The 17994-nt window shown below is 50.7% G+C and overlaps 1 protein-coding gene and 1 pseudogene across 3 annotated transcripts in view; both read left to right on the forward strand.

The window, feature by feature from the left end:
* LOC138820865 (gelsolin) overlaps positions 1 to 17994 on the forward strand; it is a 43674-nt gene that overhangs the window by 21026 nt on the left and 4654 nt on the right. For all 3 annotated transcript variants that reach the window (XM_070012825.1, XM_070012816.1, XM_070012830.1), the window contains exons 4-12: positions 6188 to 6349; positions 8336 to 8485; positions 9245 to 9334; positions 10125 to 10257; positions 11335 to 11423; positions 11564 to 11779; positions 12606 to 12739; positions 15378 to 15468; positions 17592 to 17762. In XM_070012825.1, coding sequence (XP_069868926.1) covers positions 6188 to 6349; positions 8336 to 8485; positions 9245 to 9334; positions 10125 to 10257; positions 11335 to 11423; positions 11564 to 11779; positions 12606 to 12739; positions 15378 to 15468; positions 17592 to 17762 — 1236 coding nt within the window. The remainder of the gene's footprint in view (positions 1 to 6187; positions 6350 to 8335; positions 8486 to 9244; positions 9335 to 10124; positions 10258 to 11334; positions 11424 to 11563; positions 11780 to 12605; positions 12740 to 15377; positions 15469 to 17591; positions 17763 to 17994) is intronic.
* LOC138822379 (U2 spliceosomal RNA) lies at positions 7046 to 7157 on the forward strand (annotated as a pseudogene).

Genomic DNA, 17994 nt, shown 5'->3' on the forward strand with positions numbered 1-17994 from the left:
TATCTTCCTTAGACCCCAGCAAGTTCTCAGCCATTAGTGGAAACCAACCATTTTACTTGGTACCCTGTAGTTCCTAGGGTTTTGCCAACAGAGGGTACTGGGTTAGGTGCTTGATAAGATATTCTCTCTCTCTCTCTCTCTCTCTCTCTCTCTCTCTCTCTCTCTCTCTCTCTCTCTCTCTCTCTCTCTCTCTCTCTCTCTCTCTCTCTCACCAGCCTTGGCACTTGAACTCTGGGCCTGGACACTGATCCTGAGTTTCTTTTGTTCAAGGCTAGCACTCTGTCACTTGAGCCACTCACAGACTTTCTTGTCAGAGCTGCCTTCGAACCACAATCCTTAGATCTCAGCCTCCTGAGTAGCTAGGATGGCAGGCGTGAGTCACCAGCACCCGGTTGATAAGATATTCTTGGTCTCATTTCTCTTCTGCTCACTAGACTCCCCCTTGAACTTGAACTCTTAGGAGTTGGGCCAAGACAGACCTCTTTCCCTAGGCCCCCAGCCAAGTGAGGCTGAGCAAAGACATGCTAGGAGCCCCAGACAGCTGGGACTGTGTGACCCCCCAGCCCCACAAGCAGCTTGATATCCCTAAAAGCCTGCCTTTCCTCCCCCACCCCCTCCAAGTTCCCAGAGAGCCAGTTGTACCTGCCCTGCAGGGCTGGGGAGGATTTGTTGAAGGAAAAGCTGAGAAATGCCTCATGTGGCACTTAGTTTCTTGAAGGGCTCAGGAATGGCTTGGATTTGCAAAGCTAGGTTCCTCTTTTTTTTTATTCTTCCCATGAAACCACCATTGTTCCTCCTGGAGAGTTCTAGAGTGAGATCAAAGCCTTGTGTATATCACTCGTGTATGCCATGCTCTCTCTCAGAGCTGTGTGTTCTGAGAGAGGTCACTACCCCTCTCTGGCTCTAGGGTCTTCTGTGTCTTCAGGACAGTGACTTTATCTTTCTCAGGTGAAGCAGAGACTGAATGATGGGCGAGTATTCATGAGACGCAGATAGCAAACGCAGGGTGTGGCCTGGGTTTGGCCAGGCAACCTGGCCTGGCTTCCCTGGCATCTGCCCAGGGAATGTCCGCCAGCTTACCATGCAGAGCTCCTGCTACTGAGCTGCGCAGCCATAGCCACTCTGGGCCCTGAAGAAGGAGAGGTGGGAAGGTGGGGAGCCAGGCCTCTGGGCTGGAGAAGGACTGGGTCTTTTCCCAATCCCCGGGACAGGAAATGGGAGAGTGCTTGGAGTGGTTCCAGCCAGACCAGGACACAGGTACTAAGGCCATTCCTGACCCCTGTGAGACTCTCGGCAAGGCCCACCCTCCTCTCCTCCACCTGTTATTCATTCTACAGTGTCAAGTCCCCATCTCAGCGATGCCTGCTAGAGTCGCTGCAGCAAAGCTGGCTCTGCGCTGAGGACATGCGTTGTCTCATTTAGACCTTCTGGTTGCCCTCACATCATAGGCTGGTGGTGCCCATTTTACAGATAAGGAGACCTGAGACCAGTAATTGATGGAGATTGCTTCAAACCCAGGCTTGTGCAGCCCTCACTCTCTTAGGCTCTGAGCCAAGCACAGGGTGACCACCTAAAGCGTGCCGAGTGTGGCAGGTCTCTGAGGGGTTCAGGTCTCTGAGGGGTTCAGAGACTAGGAGGTGAGTACTCATCTCTGTGCCTAGTCATCTGTGTCTTAGGGGCTAGCTCAGCACGAGTCTGATATGGTCACAAATATGAAAGTTCTCAAGGACAAAGGAGCATTTCCCCAGATCTGCCAGTGCTGAAGAGCAGGTGACAGGCTCGTCCCCCAGGTTTGTGAGAATAAATAAAGATGATAAGAATCACAACCACACAGGAAGCCCTTGCTACTGTCTCGATTAATTCTCATTACAGGCTGAGGCTCAGTGGGGTGAATTCCTTTCCCTAAATCTAGCCCGCGGAAGGTTCTTAACATTGAACACTTACATTGCTCTAACTGTGCCAGGGATTTTTTTGGAGCATTGGTCCTGTGTGTGTCCAGTCCTGGAGCTTGAACTTAGGGCTTCGTGCTCTTGCTTGGCTTTTTCACTCGGGGCCAGCATTCTACCACTGGAGCCATACACTTCTGGCTTTTTGATGGTTAGTCGGAGATAAGAGTCTCATGGCCTTTTTTTGTTCCCAGTCTGACTGAACTGTGATCCTCAGATCTTGGCCTCCGGAGTGACTAGGATGACAGCCAGGTCTTCCAAGTATTTTACTATCTAATTCATTTTACCCTATGTGATACCTACTAATGTTTGTACCATTTTGTAAATAAGTACTGTAATGTCCAGAGATGTTAAACAACTTGCTCAAGGCCACTCAGCTAGCAAGTGACAGAACTGGGAATCAAACTCAGAGGTGAAGAGTCTAACTCAGAGCTGGTTCAGAGTGGACATTTCAGGGTACCCACTTGGTTCAGATGGCATCTAGCATTTCCTCCCCTGCCCTGAGATGATTTTTCTTGACATTCTTAGGGATGATTGGGGAAGAGAGGAGGGCCCTAGAAAGTGGGATCTCTATCAGGCCCCAGATTTGGGACTTCAGTCCTGAAAGGTACTGGCACCTGGTGGAAAGGTGAAGTTCAAGGCCAGTCCTGTTTACCACCTTCTGCGAGTCCTCTGGCCGCCCCCGCACCTGGCAGGCCCAGCCCAAGGCTCTCAGCCCTGGTGTCCTCATCAATTATAGATCTGGAGGAGCAGGGCTTGTTATGCAAGACTTGTTCCTGTGAAAGCCTCTTCCTGGGAGCCACGTCTGACCCTGGAGTGTGAGAAGGGGCAGGAAGGGGTCAGGAGTCTCTAGGAAGCCTCTGGTTTGGGGTCTGACCCCTCTTGTTCTGAGACTCCTCCCCCTACCCCACTTCTTAAGGCACTGCCCCAAGATGGTTCAGAATCCCTTGATCTTCTCCCCATCCCTCTAGAAGCTCTTCCCCTCCATCTTCCCACAAACTCTGGGGTCCCCCTGGGGCTGGGTTACTTGAAACCCTTTGTTCAGGTAGAATCTGGGCCTGGCATAGTCCTTGGAGCCCCTGGCTTGAAGAACAATTGGAGATGCAGTCATGGGAACCTTTTCTCTCCCATTTCCCTCTTGTATGTTTTCCTCTCTTTCTTCTTTCTCTCTTCCTTCTCCCTTCCTCCCCCTTTTCTCTCCTTTCCTTCCTTACTTCATTCCTTCTCCCCCTCCCTTCATCTTTCCATTTCCCCCTTTCTTCCTTCCCTTCTTCATTCCCTTCCTTCCTTCCTCCCTCCCTCCTCTCTCTTTTTCTGTCTCTCTCTTTGTCTCTTTCTTTCTTTCTCTCTCCCTTCCTTCCTTCCTTCCTTCCTTCCTTCCTTCCTTCCTTCCTTCCTTCCTTCCTTCCTTCCTTCCTTCCTTCCTTCCTTTCTTTCTTTCTTTCTTTCTTTCTTTCTTTCTTTCTTTCTTTCTTTCTTTCTTTCTTTCCTTCTATACTGGGACTTGAACTCAGGGTTTAAGTGCTGTCCCTTAGCCTTTTCACTCATTGCTAGTACTCTGTCACTTGAGCCATACCTATACCTCCACTTCCAGAATTTTGGTGGTTAATTGGAGATAAGAGTCTCGTGGACTTTCCTGCCCAGACTTGCTTCAAACTGTGATTCTTAGATCTAAGCCCCCTGAGTTGCTAGAATTACAGGTGTGAGCTGTTGGTGCCTGGCTTAAGTATTCTTTTATTTTCTAGATACAGGAAGAAAATAAAGGATGGGAATAAAAAAGTTGGGGGGGGATATGGGAAGGGATGATTAGGGGAAACAAAGGAGGAGGCAACAATGCTTGATAAGAAATGTACTCATTACCTTGCTCATGTAATTGTAACCCCTCTGTACAGTATTTTCACAAAATAAAATAAAAGTTCTAAGGGAAGAATTGAGAGCAGAGCTAAATGACATAAAAGCGACCATTTTTTTCTGTCGTAAGTTTCCATTTCTAAATATTTGAACATGTCAGATATTTCAGGGGTATAGGAAAACAAGTGAATGAGCTTTGTGTCCGCCTAGTGCCTCATTCCTTGTCTCTAAAGAATTGGCAGAAATGATCTGTGGGTCCCTTAAGCACCTACTTTTAATTTTTGCCAGTCCTGGGGCTTGAACTGAGGGCCTGGGCACTGTCCCTGAGCTTCTTTTGCTCAAGGCTAGCACTCTACCACTTGAACCACAGTATCAGTTCCAGCTTTTTCTATATGTGGTACTGAGGAATCAAACCTAGAGTTTCATGCATGCTAGGCATGAAAGCTACATTCCCAGTGTCACCTCTCTGAACTGCCATGCCTTGCCTAGAAGTGGGGCAGTGAGATCCCTCCACCTCCCGGGTCAGCAGTGGGGACCGCATGGCACATGGACCGCAGTAGATTATGCGGTCATCTACTCAGATGATGCCCAGAGGATGCTCAGTCAGTAGTACCCCATAGTTCCACAAACGAGTGCTGGGTGGCTGATTTTCTGTGCAGGCTGCTGTACTTTACCCATTTCCCAGCAGTCTCTCTGAGCCTTCCTGCCTCTGTACTTTACCAGATCTCAGGCATCTGCTACACCCAGTCCCCTAGGCCCCTGGCCCTACACCCTAGTACCCAAACTCAATTCTTCCAGTGATGGGAAAGTTACTGGTGGCCTCTTAGGTGTGGGTGGGCAAGTCAAGAGTGGCAGTCACACGAGGTCCTTGATACCGAGTGACCCAAGGGCCCTGGACATAGCGTGCAACCACTCTGCTCAGCTATAGGAACTATTGAAAAGTTTTGTGGTCATACCAAGAAGGGACACCAGGGGGTGCTCAGCTTCTAACATTTCCCAAAAGTGGGGTTTGCCAAACACTGGAGCTGTTAGCACAGGATGTGGTCTTGAAAGTGGTTCTTGATCATAAGACTAGGTGGTTCTGTATACAAGAAAAAGCAAGCTGCTGGGCACCAATGGCTCACACCTGTAATTCTAGCTACCTAGGAGGCTGAAAGCTGAGGATCCCAGTTCAAAGCTAGCTGAGGCAGGAAAGTCTGTAAGACTCTTAGCTCCAGTTAACCACCAAAAAGCCAGAAGCAGAGCTGTGGTTCAAGTGGTAGAGTGCTACTTGAGATAAACAAACAAACAAATAAAACAGAAAACTCAGGGACAGCACCCAGCCCCTGAGTTCAAGTCCTAGTATTCCCTACACTTTGATCATGGAACCCTGAGGAATATATATTTTTTTATTGTAAAGGTGATGTACCAGTGGGGTTACAGTTACACAAGTCAGGTAATGAGTACATTTATTTTATTTATTTTTTGGGGGGGGTTATGGTCGTGGGCCTGAACTCTGGGCCTGGGCACTGTCCCTTAGCTCTTCAGCTCAAGGCTAGCGCTCTACCACTTGAGCCACAGCACCACTTCTGGCTTTGTTTTTCTGCTTATGTGGTGCTGAGGAATCGAACCCAGGGCCTCAGGCATGCAAGGCAAGCGCTCTACCATTGAGCCACCTTCCCAGCCCCAGTACATTTATTTTTGAACAGTGCCACCCCTTCCCTCGCTCTTTCTATTTTTCCCTCCCAACTTCCCTTCCCCCATTAGTTGTATAGGTCGTTTTTAGCATAGTGTCTAGTGACATGTTCACCCTTTGTCCCACGATTTCTGTGCTCCCTTTACCCTCCCCAAATCACTTACATAGACTTATAAGACTAAAGGTACAGAGATTAAAAAAAACAACAACAAACCAGCAACAGAGGAGAGAGGGGGAAAAAAAAAGCAAAATACCAAAAATCCTCCTGTTTCCATTTCTTGGAGTTCACTTTGATAAACATTTTATGTGATGATACGCCCATAGCCATTGAGTCTTTGTGATCTGAGGAATATCTTGAGGAAAACAAAATTAAATAGGAGTGTAGAAGAATGCTGATTGTGAAAGAGAAATATTTGCTGTTCTTTGATCCAGGAAAGTGGCTCCTGGAGTCACTTTTGAGTAGATTATGAGATTCAGTGGGATTCAGTCTGTAGGGAATCTAATACTCTTAGCAGTATTCACTTGGGAAAAAAAAATTGTTCCTCTTCTGATCCGTTTCCCTTCCTGTAATGGCCGTAAGGCTGTTCCAGCCTTAAACTGGACAATTGGAATGGTCAGGTTTGTGACTGGCCATCTATCTGCTGTTGGAAGGCCACTGCTCTGTCCTGTGCCCTTTCTCCATCACTGGATTAATGATTTTCTCTTGACCCAACAGGAAGGAGGCGTGGCCTCAGGGTTCAAGCACGTGGTACCTAATGAGGTGGTGGTGCAGAGACTCTTCCAGGTCAAAGGGCGGCGTGTGGTCCGTGCCACAGAAGTGCCTGTGTCCTGGGACAGCTTCAACAATGGCGATTGCTTCATTCTGGACATGGGCAATGTGAGTCCTGCCTACCCTTTCCTGAAGGCTCCAGGGCTCAGGGCTGACACACTGGTGAACAGATGTGTAGACATGGGTGGGACAAAACACAGACCTGAAGTCCACCTCACTGCGAGGTGAACTGAGGCTTTGATGGACACATAACCTCCTCTGCCCTGCCCTGTAAGCTCTTGCTTGGCAGGCGCAGACATGAATACTGTGTACTGTGATCAGTACCCCCCCACACACACACAAGCGGAGACACGTGTGTATGTTGCACATGTATTATAATGTAGCTGGTACTTGATAATACCCCAGGCCTGACTGATACATAGGTGAGTGATGCTTTGTAACATACAAGCCTTACAGGTCCCTGTGAGCATGAACCTGCAAATGGCTATAGCCAGACATTGCACCCCAAACTCATGTGCGTAGTTGAATAGTGTTCATATTGATTTAGTGTAAGCTCTCTCTCTCTCCTTTTCTTTTTTTTTTTATGAGACAAGATCTCACACTGATGTAACCCAACCTAGCCTTGAAGTCACTATATAGCCCAAGCTGGCCCATAAACTCACCATGCTCCTGCTTCAGCCTCCACAGTACTAGATTACCAGTGTCCGTGACCAGGCGTGGCTTTAGAATAATCTTGAGTGTACACCTCTACTGATTTCACAAAGCAAACCCTGGCATGTAACACCAGATTAAGAAACATCGCTCACCCCTTCTCAGCCTTTTGGCTAAGATCAAGTTTAGTATCTATTCTTACCAGTTTAATATCTAAATGTGTCCTCCATCTGAGTACACATTAATATATAATTATATAATAATATATTATATATTTTAATTACACTTATATATTATATACAAATATATTTATATTAAATATATGACTACACAACACATTTAAATAAAGGTGTTTTATGTAACTATATTTACATATTATGTATAAATTATCTCATATAATCTTTATATTAAATAGAGATTTGAAATTTGGAGTTGGATTAGAAGCTTGTTCCACCCACGGCTGGCATTGGCACTTGTAGGAATGGTGGAACATCTCCTCCCTGTTCCCCAGGGGGAATCAAGGAAAAAAAGGAAAAGAAACAAACATCCGCAGTCCTTATTACCCCCTTCCAGTCCCCCTGCTTCCCCAGGGAGGGCATTATCCAGAAAACTCTCAACAACATAGATTTGTTTTGCCTGCTTCTGACCCTTCCCCACACCCAAACACTCGCCATTTTACGTCTTGCATCCTTTTGCAGTGCCTTGCATGCCTGAGGTTCGTCTGTATCTCTGTCTTCACTTGTAGGTCACCTGTTCTCTCTGTTCCTAACTTTCAACTGATTTACCTTTTTTGCTTCTGATAGGCACTTGGGGTGGGCTCTGGTTTGGGCTCCTCAGGACAACCTTCCACCGGTCTCTAGTAGACTGTGCTTCTGCTCTGTCAGATATGTCTCTCAGAGCAAGATTGCTGGCTCTGAAGGTGTAGGAAGACTGAGCCTTAGTACCTACAGCCAAGTGGCTTTCCAAAGTGCTGGTACCAAGTTATCTTCCCACTGGCAGCTGTCTCCATCCGATTTCTGTTGCTATAGCAGAATACCTGGACAATTTATAAACCAAAGAAGTTCATTTAGTTTATAGTTCTAGAGTCTAGGAAATGCAAGGTCTAGCCACTGTGTCTGGTGAGGGCTCTGTACTGCTTCATCCCCCAGCAGAAGTAGAAAGGGTGAGAAGTGAAAAGTGTGTAAATGGCACAAAACCCAGGGGGTGAGCTTACGTTGTAACATTGTAACATTGGACAGAATCAACCCCCTCCCTCAAGCACGGCCTCAGTATCTCTAGTGACCTGACCCTGTGAAATTTCCTCCCACCATGGCCTGCCAGCCCTCTCCTGGGTGAGCACAGACCATAGTGTGTCTGTCCCTCCCTCCCAGCATCCTCCTTGGCATGAGCTGGACAGGGCATGTCAGAGGGCCAGGGCATGACTTCCTCGTGTCTGTCTTCCAGAACATCTACCAGTGGTGTGGTTCCAACAGCAACCGATTTGAAAGACTGAAGGCCACACAGGTGTCCAAGGGTATTCGGGACAATGAGAGGAGTGGCCGGGCCCAGGTTCACGTGTCTGAGGAAGGTGCTGAGCCCCAGGAGATGCTGCAGGTACCCACCGACGGCCACAAGGGGAGGGGCAGAGGGCAGGCTGCTTCTGCCCGCCTCATGTGATGAACGGGAGGAAATAGTTCCACAGGGCCTGGCATTGCCGGGAGATCACACTTCCCCAAGAGCCCAGTGAGAAGCCCAGGTGCATGCTGGGAGTGTGAGCTCTGAAGGAGAGCTGGGAGAGACCATCTCCCAGCAGCCCCTGGGGCTAGCTGAAGTCCAGCCCCTCTCTGATCATCTGTGGTAGATTTGTCAAGGACTCAATGGGGTGATGAGGTTGTCAGCCATTGTGCTCTGAGGCAGAGTCCATAGAGGCAAGCCAGGGTCGCTAGCCTCCCATTTGCCTGCAGGGGGTGGAGGGTGATACCAGAAAGAGCAGTGGGCTGGTTTTATGGAGAAGAGGAATGTGGACCCCGGCAGCTGGGCTGGTAAGGCCAGACAGGCCTAGCGTGGAGACGTGAATGTGCATTCAGTCATGGGTGCCAGGATGCAGTATGACGGCATCTGGGCCACAGGAGAGCCAGCCAGCTGTGGTGCAAGCAGGGGTCCTTGTGAAGGGCAGTCCTGGGGACGGAAGGCAGGGAGCAGGGGTCTGACAGGCAGATCTGGTGAGTGCCACATGCAGGAGGCCTGGGAACGCCAGCCGCCCCCTTGAGGGCCCTGGGGAGTCTTTCCACATGGCTGTTGGCCACCAGGGAGCTCCCAGAGAACCCTGCAGACCCATGACCCCCTGCTCTCCCACCTCTCCACCTTCCGCAGGTGCTGGGCCCCAAGCCAGCTCTGCCTGAAGGCACAGAGGACACAGCCAAGGAGGACGCCGCCAACCGCAAGCTGGCCAAGCTGTACAAGGTGAGCGTCTGGGCGTGGGGTCAGGACAGGCCCCGCCTCCTCCCGCCCCGCAGTGCTGTGGGGCCTGGGAAGTGTATGGAGGGAGGGGCTTCCAGTTCCCTCGTCCTATGGGTGCCATGCATTCCCATTGCCTTCCTGCAGGAAGAATGTGAGTGATCGACACATGTAGGCTGTGCTTACACATGGGATCCACCAAGCTCTCCCCTCCCCTTCCCTCCCCTCCCCTTTCCTCCTCTCTCCTGCCCTTCCTTCCCCCCCTCCTTTCCTTCCTCCTCCTCTTCTCCCCTCCCTTCCTCTCTTTACTCTCCCTCCTGTCCCTCCTTCTTCCTTCCTCCTCCTCCTCTCCCTCCCCTCCTCTCCTCTCTTCCCCCTTTTCTCCTTCCCTTCCTTCCCCTCCTTTCCTCCCCTTCCTTCCCCTCCTCTCCTCTCTTCCTCTCCCTCCTCTCCTCTCACTCTCCTCCTCTCCCCTCCTTTCCTTCCCCTTCCCTCCTCTCCCTTTCTTCCCTCCCCTCCTCTCTATCCCCTCCTCTCCCTCCCCTCTTCTCCCTCCTCTCCTCTCACTCCCCTCCTCTCCCCTCCTTTCCTTCCTCTTCCCTCCTCTCCCTCTCCTCCCTTCCCCTTCCTTCCTCTCCCTCTCTTCCCTCCCCTCCTCTCACTCCCCTCCTCTCCCTTCTTCTCCCTCCCCTCCCCTCCCCTCCCTCCCTCCCTCTCCCCTCCCCTCCCCAGTCCCCTGGGTGTTCCTGCAGTGCTCCAGACACTCACGCGCACCTCCCTCTATCCATCCTCTTAGGTCTCCAATGGCGCAGGCACCATGTCTGTCTCCCTGGTGGCGGATGAGAACCCCTTTGCCCAGGGGGCCCTGAGGTCCGAGGACTGCTTCATCCTGGACCACGGCAGGGACGGGAAGATCTTCGTCTGGAAAGGTAGTGAGGATGGAGCAGAGGTCCCACCTGGGTGTGGAGCGCTTGGGTGGGAATCCCAATGGCTTGCACACTCAGTGCCGGAGAGGGAAGAGCGTGGCAAGCACCTGAGCGGGTACCATGGAAATCAGGGGTCTAGGGTCACACCCTAGCTAATGCAGTCAACATGCTGGGTGATCTTGGGCACTCAATGCACCCTCTCTGGGCCGAATTGGATAGGATAATGCTAGTAGTAGGACTTGCGCCATCTAGCTGTACACTAGAACCATTCACGAAGGTGATGTGGTTTCTGTTGAGCAATCTCATGCTAGAGCTGTATGGAATTTTTTGCAGATGAAAAAAAACACATCAGTATTGGGGATTTAACTCAGGGCCTCGTAATTGCTAGGCCAGTGCTGTACCATTGAAGGAATGCCTTCAGCCCTTTTGCTTCTCAAAGTTTGTGTGTCCAGGTGGGGTCTCACATTTTTGCCAGGCCAGCTTCTGACTACCATCCTCCTACTTTTGCCTCTCAAGTGGTTGGGACTACATGGTGTCTGCCACCATGCCTGGTGCATGCAGAATATTTATGGGAGGCTCTTAGAGGTCGCTTAGAGTCGCAGAGGTGTTCTGAGAGGATCATGAAGGTCCTCCCAAGGTGCTCTGAGACCAGTTCTGGAAAGAGGATGGAGGGGTGGTGGGGGTGGGGAGAACATTATCAAACATGTGCAGTGCAGTGGTTACAATATATACTCTGGGCTCTTGAACCTGGGTCTTGAGACATCTGGCCGCTGACAGGTGACCCAGGAGCTCACCTGGTGCTGGGAGGTTCTCTGGGTTGGGACAAAGTTGCCTGTGCGGTGGGGAGGAGCCCTTGGTTTCTGCCATGTGCAGGCTTCTGAGTCCATGGGGCAGAGTCTGAATGTAGCTTCCCACCTGCCACGTGGCCTTGGGCAACCCCCAAAGCTCCACCTTTATCCCCAGTGGTTATGGTGATTGCGATCATCAGCCACGACTCCAGACAGGCATCTGGGAGTCCTCAGTTCAGCTCAGGCTCCTAATGCCCTCCTCCTTCCCCCATGGCTGTCTGGCGGCCCCCAGGTAAGCAGGCCAACACGGAGGAGAGGAAGGCTGCCCTCAAAACAGCGTCTGACTTCATCTCCAAGATGAACTACCCCCGGCAGACCCAGGTATGTCTTGGAGGCGAAGCCAGGGCTGGGGAGGGCTGGGTGGGAGGGAGATCTGCACGTGGACCGGACACTTGGGGTTCCCCTGATGCCCCTTTTTGGGTCATCTGGGTACATCGTGCCCCTCCCCGCTTCCTTCCCAGGTTTCAGTTCTGCCTGAGGGCGGGGAGACCCCACTGTTCAAGCAGTTCTTTAAAAACTGGAGGGACCCGGACCAGACAGACGGCCCTGGCTTGGCCTATCTCTCCAGCCACATCGCCAACGTGGAGCGCGTGCCTTTTGATGCTGCCACCCTGCATACCTCCACCGCCATGGCCGCCCAGCACGGCATGGATGATGATGGCACAGGCCAGAAACAGGTAGCCCTGGGGGCCCGGGGAGGTCGGGCTGTATCCTGGCCACTTTGTCCCTCGATCATTCCCAGACACCCCCTGGTCACTGCACCATCTCTACTCCTGGAGTCTGTTTCTCTGTCGTCCACTGCTGATTGATGAGATTCTGATGATTCCTTCATCTGGGGAGTCAATGTCTCTACTTTGCCACCAGGTGGCGCAGCAGAGCCTCTTGACCACTTGGAACAAGTCAGGTCTCCAGAGTTCTGCAGAGACTGCCAGCCAGCCTCAGGGATACTTCGTCCCTCTAAGCGGCTGGAGTTTGAGATTGACTGAGTCTAGTCCCTAGATTCACTGGGCTGGATTCATCAGGAGCTCCCCAGGGAGAGTGCAGAATGGGACAGGGGCATGTGTGATAAAGCCAGAGTAGGAACATTGAGAGTGGGTCCCAGCTTTGCCTCTGGGGGGCTCCATGATTGGGGAGGCTTTTTGTTTTTGTTTTTGTCAGTCATGGGGCTTGAACTCTGGGCCTGGGTGCTGTCCCTCAGCTCTTCAGCTCAAGGTGAGCACTCTACCACTTGAGCCACAGTGCCACTTCTGGCTTTCTGGTGGTTAATTGGCGATAAGAGTTCAAAGCCCATCTGGCTTTGAACCATGATCCTCAGATCTGAGCCTCCTGAGTAGCTAGGATTACAGGCATGAGCCGCTGGAGGTTTATCTTTAATGTCTGGCTGAGCCCAAATGGAATCACCTAGGCAAAGCGTATCCTGTCACCCTGCTGTGGGCTCTGTCTGGCTGAGGTGGGGAGGGGGTGGACACAGTGTCTGACCCCAGCTCTGCCCTGCCCTGACAGATCTGGAGAATCGAAGGTTCTGACAAAGTGGCTGTGGACCCTGCCACATACGGGCAGTTCTACGGTGGCGACAGCTACATCATTCTGTACAACTATCGCCATGGTGGCCGCCAGGGACAGATCATCTACAACTGGTGAGAACATGGGCCTTCAGTGTGTTGGGGGAACATAGGGATCCTTGCTGGGGAGGAGAGGGAGTGGAGTTGGTGGGGCATCAGGGGAGGTAGGACACCCAGGCTCTCCTGGGAATAGTTCTCATTCATAGGCAGTGCCTGTGAGGTTTCTAAGTGACCTTCCCTTCCCCTTTCCCTCCCCTCCCTTCCCCTCCCCTCCCTTCCCCTCCCCTTTCTTTGCTTTCTTTCTTCTCCTCCTCTTCTTCTGGCAGTACTGGCATCTGAACTCAGGACTTGGTGCTTTCTAGGCAGCTCCCTTGCTTTTAGTTCTTCCACTAACTTTGCTCTGGCTGACCCCGAGTGATCTTCCTATCTCTGACTGCTGAGTATTGGGAATTACAGCACACATGTACCACTACACCTAGCTTGTTCTTGACATAGGGTGTCACTAACTTTTGCTGGGCCTGGCTTTGAACCTCAGTCCTCCATCCTCCTACTTTCACCTCCACCTTCAGATAGTTTTGAACCTCCTCATATAGAAATGTACCATGTCCATTATGGGAGAGGTGGTCCGTTAGAAATAAACAAACCAATACAATATCTCGCACAAAATCTATGTGAAGCACTGTATAAGTTTATCCCTTTAATTGTCTTTTTTGTGTGTGCTAGTCCTGGGGTTTGGACTCAGGGCCTGGGTACTGTCCCTGAGCTTAGTTGTTGTTGTTGTTGTTTCTGAAGGCTGGTGCTCTACAAGCTAGTGCAGCCACAGTTCCACTTCCTATGTAGGTTTTAAAAATTAAATTATTTTTCTCTACCCCACAATATGTACAATTGTTACATATATCAATAAAAATCTTTAATTCTTCTAAAGCAGGATATAATTCAAAAACAGTCTCAAATCACAACAGAATAAAAAGGTGCTACTGAAAACTCTTATTCTCCTTTCCTACATGAGTCAAAACTTTTCAGACTTCCTAGATGTCCTTCCAGCAATGCTGCATGCAAATGCAAGCAAATGTGACTCATTGTTCCTAATTCTCTTCCTTGTTTGCACAAAAGATGGTTCACTATAGTCCCTCCCTCCCTCCCTTCCTCCCTCCCTCCCTTCCTCCCTTCCTTCCTTCCTTCCTTCCTTCCTTCCTTCCTTCCTTCCTTCCTTCCCCTTTCCATCTCTCCCGTATATATGTATGTATGTATGTATATTTGTATGTATGTATTTGTTTTATGCTGGTACTAGGGCTTGAACTAAAGGCTTCAAGCCTTGTGCTCAGCTGACACTCTACCACTTGAGCCACATCTCTAGTCTGGCATTTTACTGATTAATTGGAGATAAAGTCTCATGGACTTTTCTGCCTGCACTGAGTAGCCAGGATTACAGGTGTGAGCCACCAGTGCCTTGTTGCTCCTTTATTTTTTGGCTAAGTTTTGGCTGGAGGCCAGTTGAGGTCATTATGTAGACAGCTTCCTTGTTTTAGTTTTTGTTAGCAGCTGTATAACATTCCTTTGTTGTGCTTTATTTACCAAGTTTCCTGTTGGGACATACTTGGGTTGATGCTGCTGTACAGACTTGGGTTGAGCTGTTATAGGCATCACAGACTTTAATAACCTTAAGCAAACATGTGGAATGTTTAGGGAAAGTTCCTCCAGGCTTATGTCCCAGGATTGCTGGGGTCAGAGTCCAGGAACTTGACATTTTGATAGATTGCACTGATTTCCCTTGATAGTACTTGTGGCAGTTCACATCTCCACCCTCTCCTTGTAAGAGTCTCTCTTAAACCCACACCAGCGGACTGTGTTCTCATGCTTTTGGATGTTCATCAACTTGATAGTTTATACAATGGTGTCTTGTTATACTTTCAATCTGTGTTTGGGTATTGGGGCTGCAGCTCAATGGATGAGCATTTGTCTAGTTTATGTGAGACCTTGGATTCAAGCCCCAGCACTAAAAATATTTTTAATTGTATTTTTCTTACTACACAGCTTCCCTGTCTGATTATTAACTATGGGATTTTTTTCTTTTTTAAACTTTTGATTTGAAATAATAAGAATCCTTTCTTCCTTCTTGCTGTGTGTGTGTGTGTGTGTGTGTGTGTGTGTGTGTGTGTGTGTGCGCGCGGGCGTGCGTGCGCACGTGCCAGCTGGGGCCTGAACTCAAGGCCTAGGTGCTGTCCCTTATACCTTTTTTCACTGAAGGCTGGTACATTCACTCAAATGAGCCACAGCTTCATTTCTGGATTTTTTTGGTGATTAATTGGAGATAAGTCTCATGGACTTTCCTGTCCTGGCTGGCTATGAACCACAATCCTCAGATCTCCGCCTCCTGAGTATCTAGGATTACAGACGTGAGCCACCGCCACTCAGCTTCTTCTCTGTCTTTCTGTGCAGAGAAATGTCCTGGCTACTTTTGTACATCCCACAGTTGGGTGTCTGAGCACCTGTCATGGCTGGCAGACCCATGGGGCTCATTTAGGATGGGGAAATCAATCTGCTATACTGGGATCTAAGTGAGAAGACAGGAGGCCGAGCTGAGGGTGCTGGTTTGGCTCCTGGCTCTGGCTCTCCATCTCTATCCCCTTCTCCACTGCATAATGCGGATGGTGTTTTCTCAGACTCTGGAGTCTGTACAAACCTCAGTGCTTTGTCTCACTCCCTCTTTCAGGCAGGGCGCCCAGTCTACCCAGGATGAGGTTGCTGCGTCTGCCATCTTGAGTGCTCAGCTGGATCAGGAGCTGGGAGGTACCCCTGTCCAGGTGAGCCAGTCCACTGCCACTCCATCCATCCACCCATCTGTCCGTCCATCCGTCCATCCATCCATTCATCCACCCATCTACCCACCCATCCATTCATCTGTCCATCCATCCATCCATCCATTCATCCACCCATCTACCCACCCATCCATTCATCTGTCCATCCATCCATCCATCCATCCATCCACCCATCCATCCACCCATCTACCCACCCATCCATTCATCTGTCCATCCATCCATCCATCCATCCATCCATCCATCCATCCACATTGCAGGGCTTCTATGTGCTAGACATCATGTCTGCAGCCATGATGATCCAGATGGGCTTTCCAGTCAATGAAGAGACATTGAGTAAGAATGCATCATCACATACTGTGATGTGAGCAGCCTGCAGAATGATAATACACTTCAGGATCCGGTAGTAGGATAGGCAGCCTGGCCAAGCCATTAAGAGAATGGATGTGGAGACAGCCCTCTTGGGTTTGAATCCTCCCTTCACCTCTGGATACTTCTGTGTCCTCCAAATAGGGATAATATTCCCCCCACCCCCCCAACCCCGCTTACAGGACTAAGCACTCGTTACATTCATATGTAAAGCATTTAGAGCCATCCCTGACACAGAAGGCTCTTTCTTTATATAATGTATGTGAAGTAGAAAGTCATAGATCCCAGACCTCCCTTCTTCCCAGAGAGACACTGCAGGTAGGGCCTAACAGATGAGTAAGAGTTGGGTAGGTGTTGATTGAAGGAAAGCACAAACCAGGCATAGGGAATTGTTCTGTGCACCGAGCCTGAGGTGGGAGGGACATTGGATATCAGGGTGGGGAAGGAAAAGGGAGAGAGAAGGGAGAGGGGCCATGTTATGAGGTTCAGTAGGGACAGGTCCCGCGGGGGTGATGGTGAGGGTGTTGACTTTGGCCTGGGAAAGGATTGGAATTTGCTGATTGGTGAATCTGAGCTCAGCAATGGGGTTTCAGGTTTCAAAGGTGGCTCTGGCTGCTGGGAGGAGCCCTGGTAATGGGTGTGGCCAGGTCTTCCAGGGTTGATGGGAAGCAGACCTGGGGTCTATTGCTCTATCTGTTGCCCTTGGCCTGGGCAGGACTCTGGTCTGGATCTGAGCTGGTGTACTGACAATCATGCTGGCCTGGGTGCCAGGTACTAAGTGAGACACGCACTCATCTTGCTGCAGAGTTGGCAGGAACAATTTGGGCCCCATTTTGCAGGGGAAGGTCCTGAGAGATTGGGGTAGGCCGCAAGTTCTCACCAGCAGGGCAGGGTTAGGATCTGACCTCTGACCCAGCCCTAGCTGGTCACTGCATTTGGCTGTCTGGGGCCAGGCCTCCGATGTGAATGAGGAGGGCAGAGCCAGAAGCAGCTGGAGCTGACTGGCCCTGGCCAGCTCTCACCCCTCCCTTCCCCACTGCACCACTGGCCAAGCAGGGGGGTCTCCAGACCTGGAAGGCTCTTGGTGCCACTCCACCAGCCCTCACATCTGGACCTGACATCACCATTATGGAAGAATGCCCACAGACAGTCCTTGGGCTTCCATTTAAGGGAATCTATGCAGATGTGGGCTCTCTGAGTTCTTGGACCAGACTCAGGGGTAGCACTGGAAGGAAGTCTTCAGTGGGGGGGGGGGGGGGGGGGCGGCGGGGGAAGAGATGGAAAAGCAGCCACGGACACCCGGGGGACCCCAGGCCCTGGCATCACCTTCAGCTTCCTGCAAGTCTGATTCCCCTGCTCTGCGCCTGTGTGCTGTGGGGTCCTGGTGCTGCATGCCAGGCTCAGTAATGGCCTTGTTTGGCAGATGGGCCCAGTGCCATAAAGAAGGACTGATGAGCTGGTGGCTCACACCTGTAATCCTAGCTACTCAGGAGGCTGAGATCTGAGGATCACCGTTCAAAGCCAACCCAGGCAGGAAAATCCATGAGACTCTTATCTCCAATAAACCACCAGAAAACCAGAAGTGGTGCTATGGCTCAAGTGGTAGAGTTCTAGTCTTGAGCTGAAATGCTGAGAGATAGCACCTAGGCCCAGAGTTCAAGTCCCACGACTGACAAAAAAAAAAAAAAAGGACTGATCCTCTGTCCACCCTCCCCTGACCAGCTCTCCTGTCTCTCTGCTAGAGTCGTGTGGTGCAGGGCAAGGAGCCCGCTCACCTCATGAGCCTGTTTGGCGGGAAGCCCATGATCATCTACAAGGGTGGCACTTCCCGAGATGGCGGGCAGACAGCCCCTGCCAGTACCCGCCTCTTCCAAGTCCGGGCCAGCAGCTCAGGAGCCACCAGAGCCGTGGAGGTAATTCCAGGTCCTGGACCATAAGGGGAATCACCATCTTCGAAATCTGTCAGGCTCCATGGGCAGTGCTCCAGATCCTGGGCAAGATGGGGGGGGGGGGGGGGCGGGCTTTTCTTTTTCTTTTTTTTTTTTTTCTGGGGCCTGGGTGCTGTCCCTGAGCCTCTCTGTGCTCAAAGCCAATGTTGTACCACTTGAACCACAGCACCACTTCCAGCTTTTTTTTCTTCTGTTT

Source organism: Dipodomys merriami, unplaced genomic scaffold, assembly GCF_024711535.1.
Source record: "Dipodomys merriami isolate MVZ:Mamm:240054 unplaced genomic scaffold, mDipMer1.0.p SCAF_11, whole genome shotgun sequence".
NCBI classification, from domain to species: domain Eukaryota; kingdom Metazoa; phylum Chordata; class Mammalia; order Rodentia; family Heteromyidae; genus Dipodomys; species Dipodomys merriami.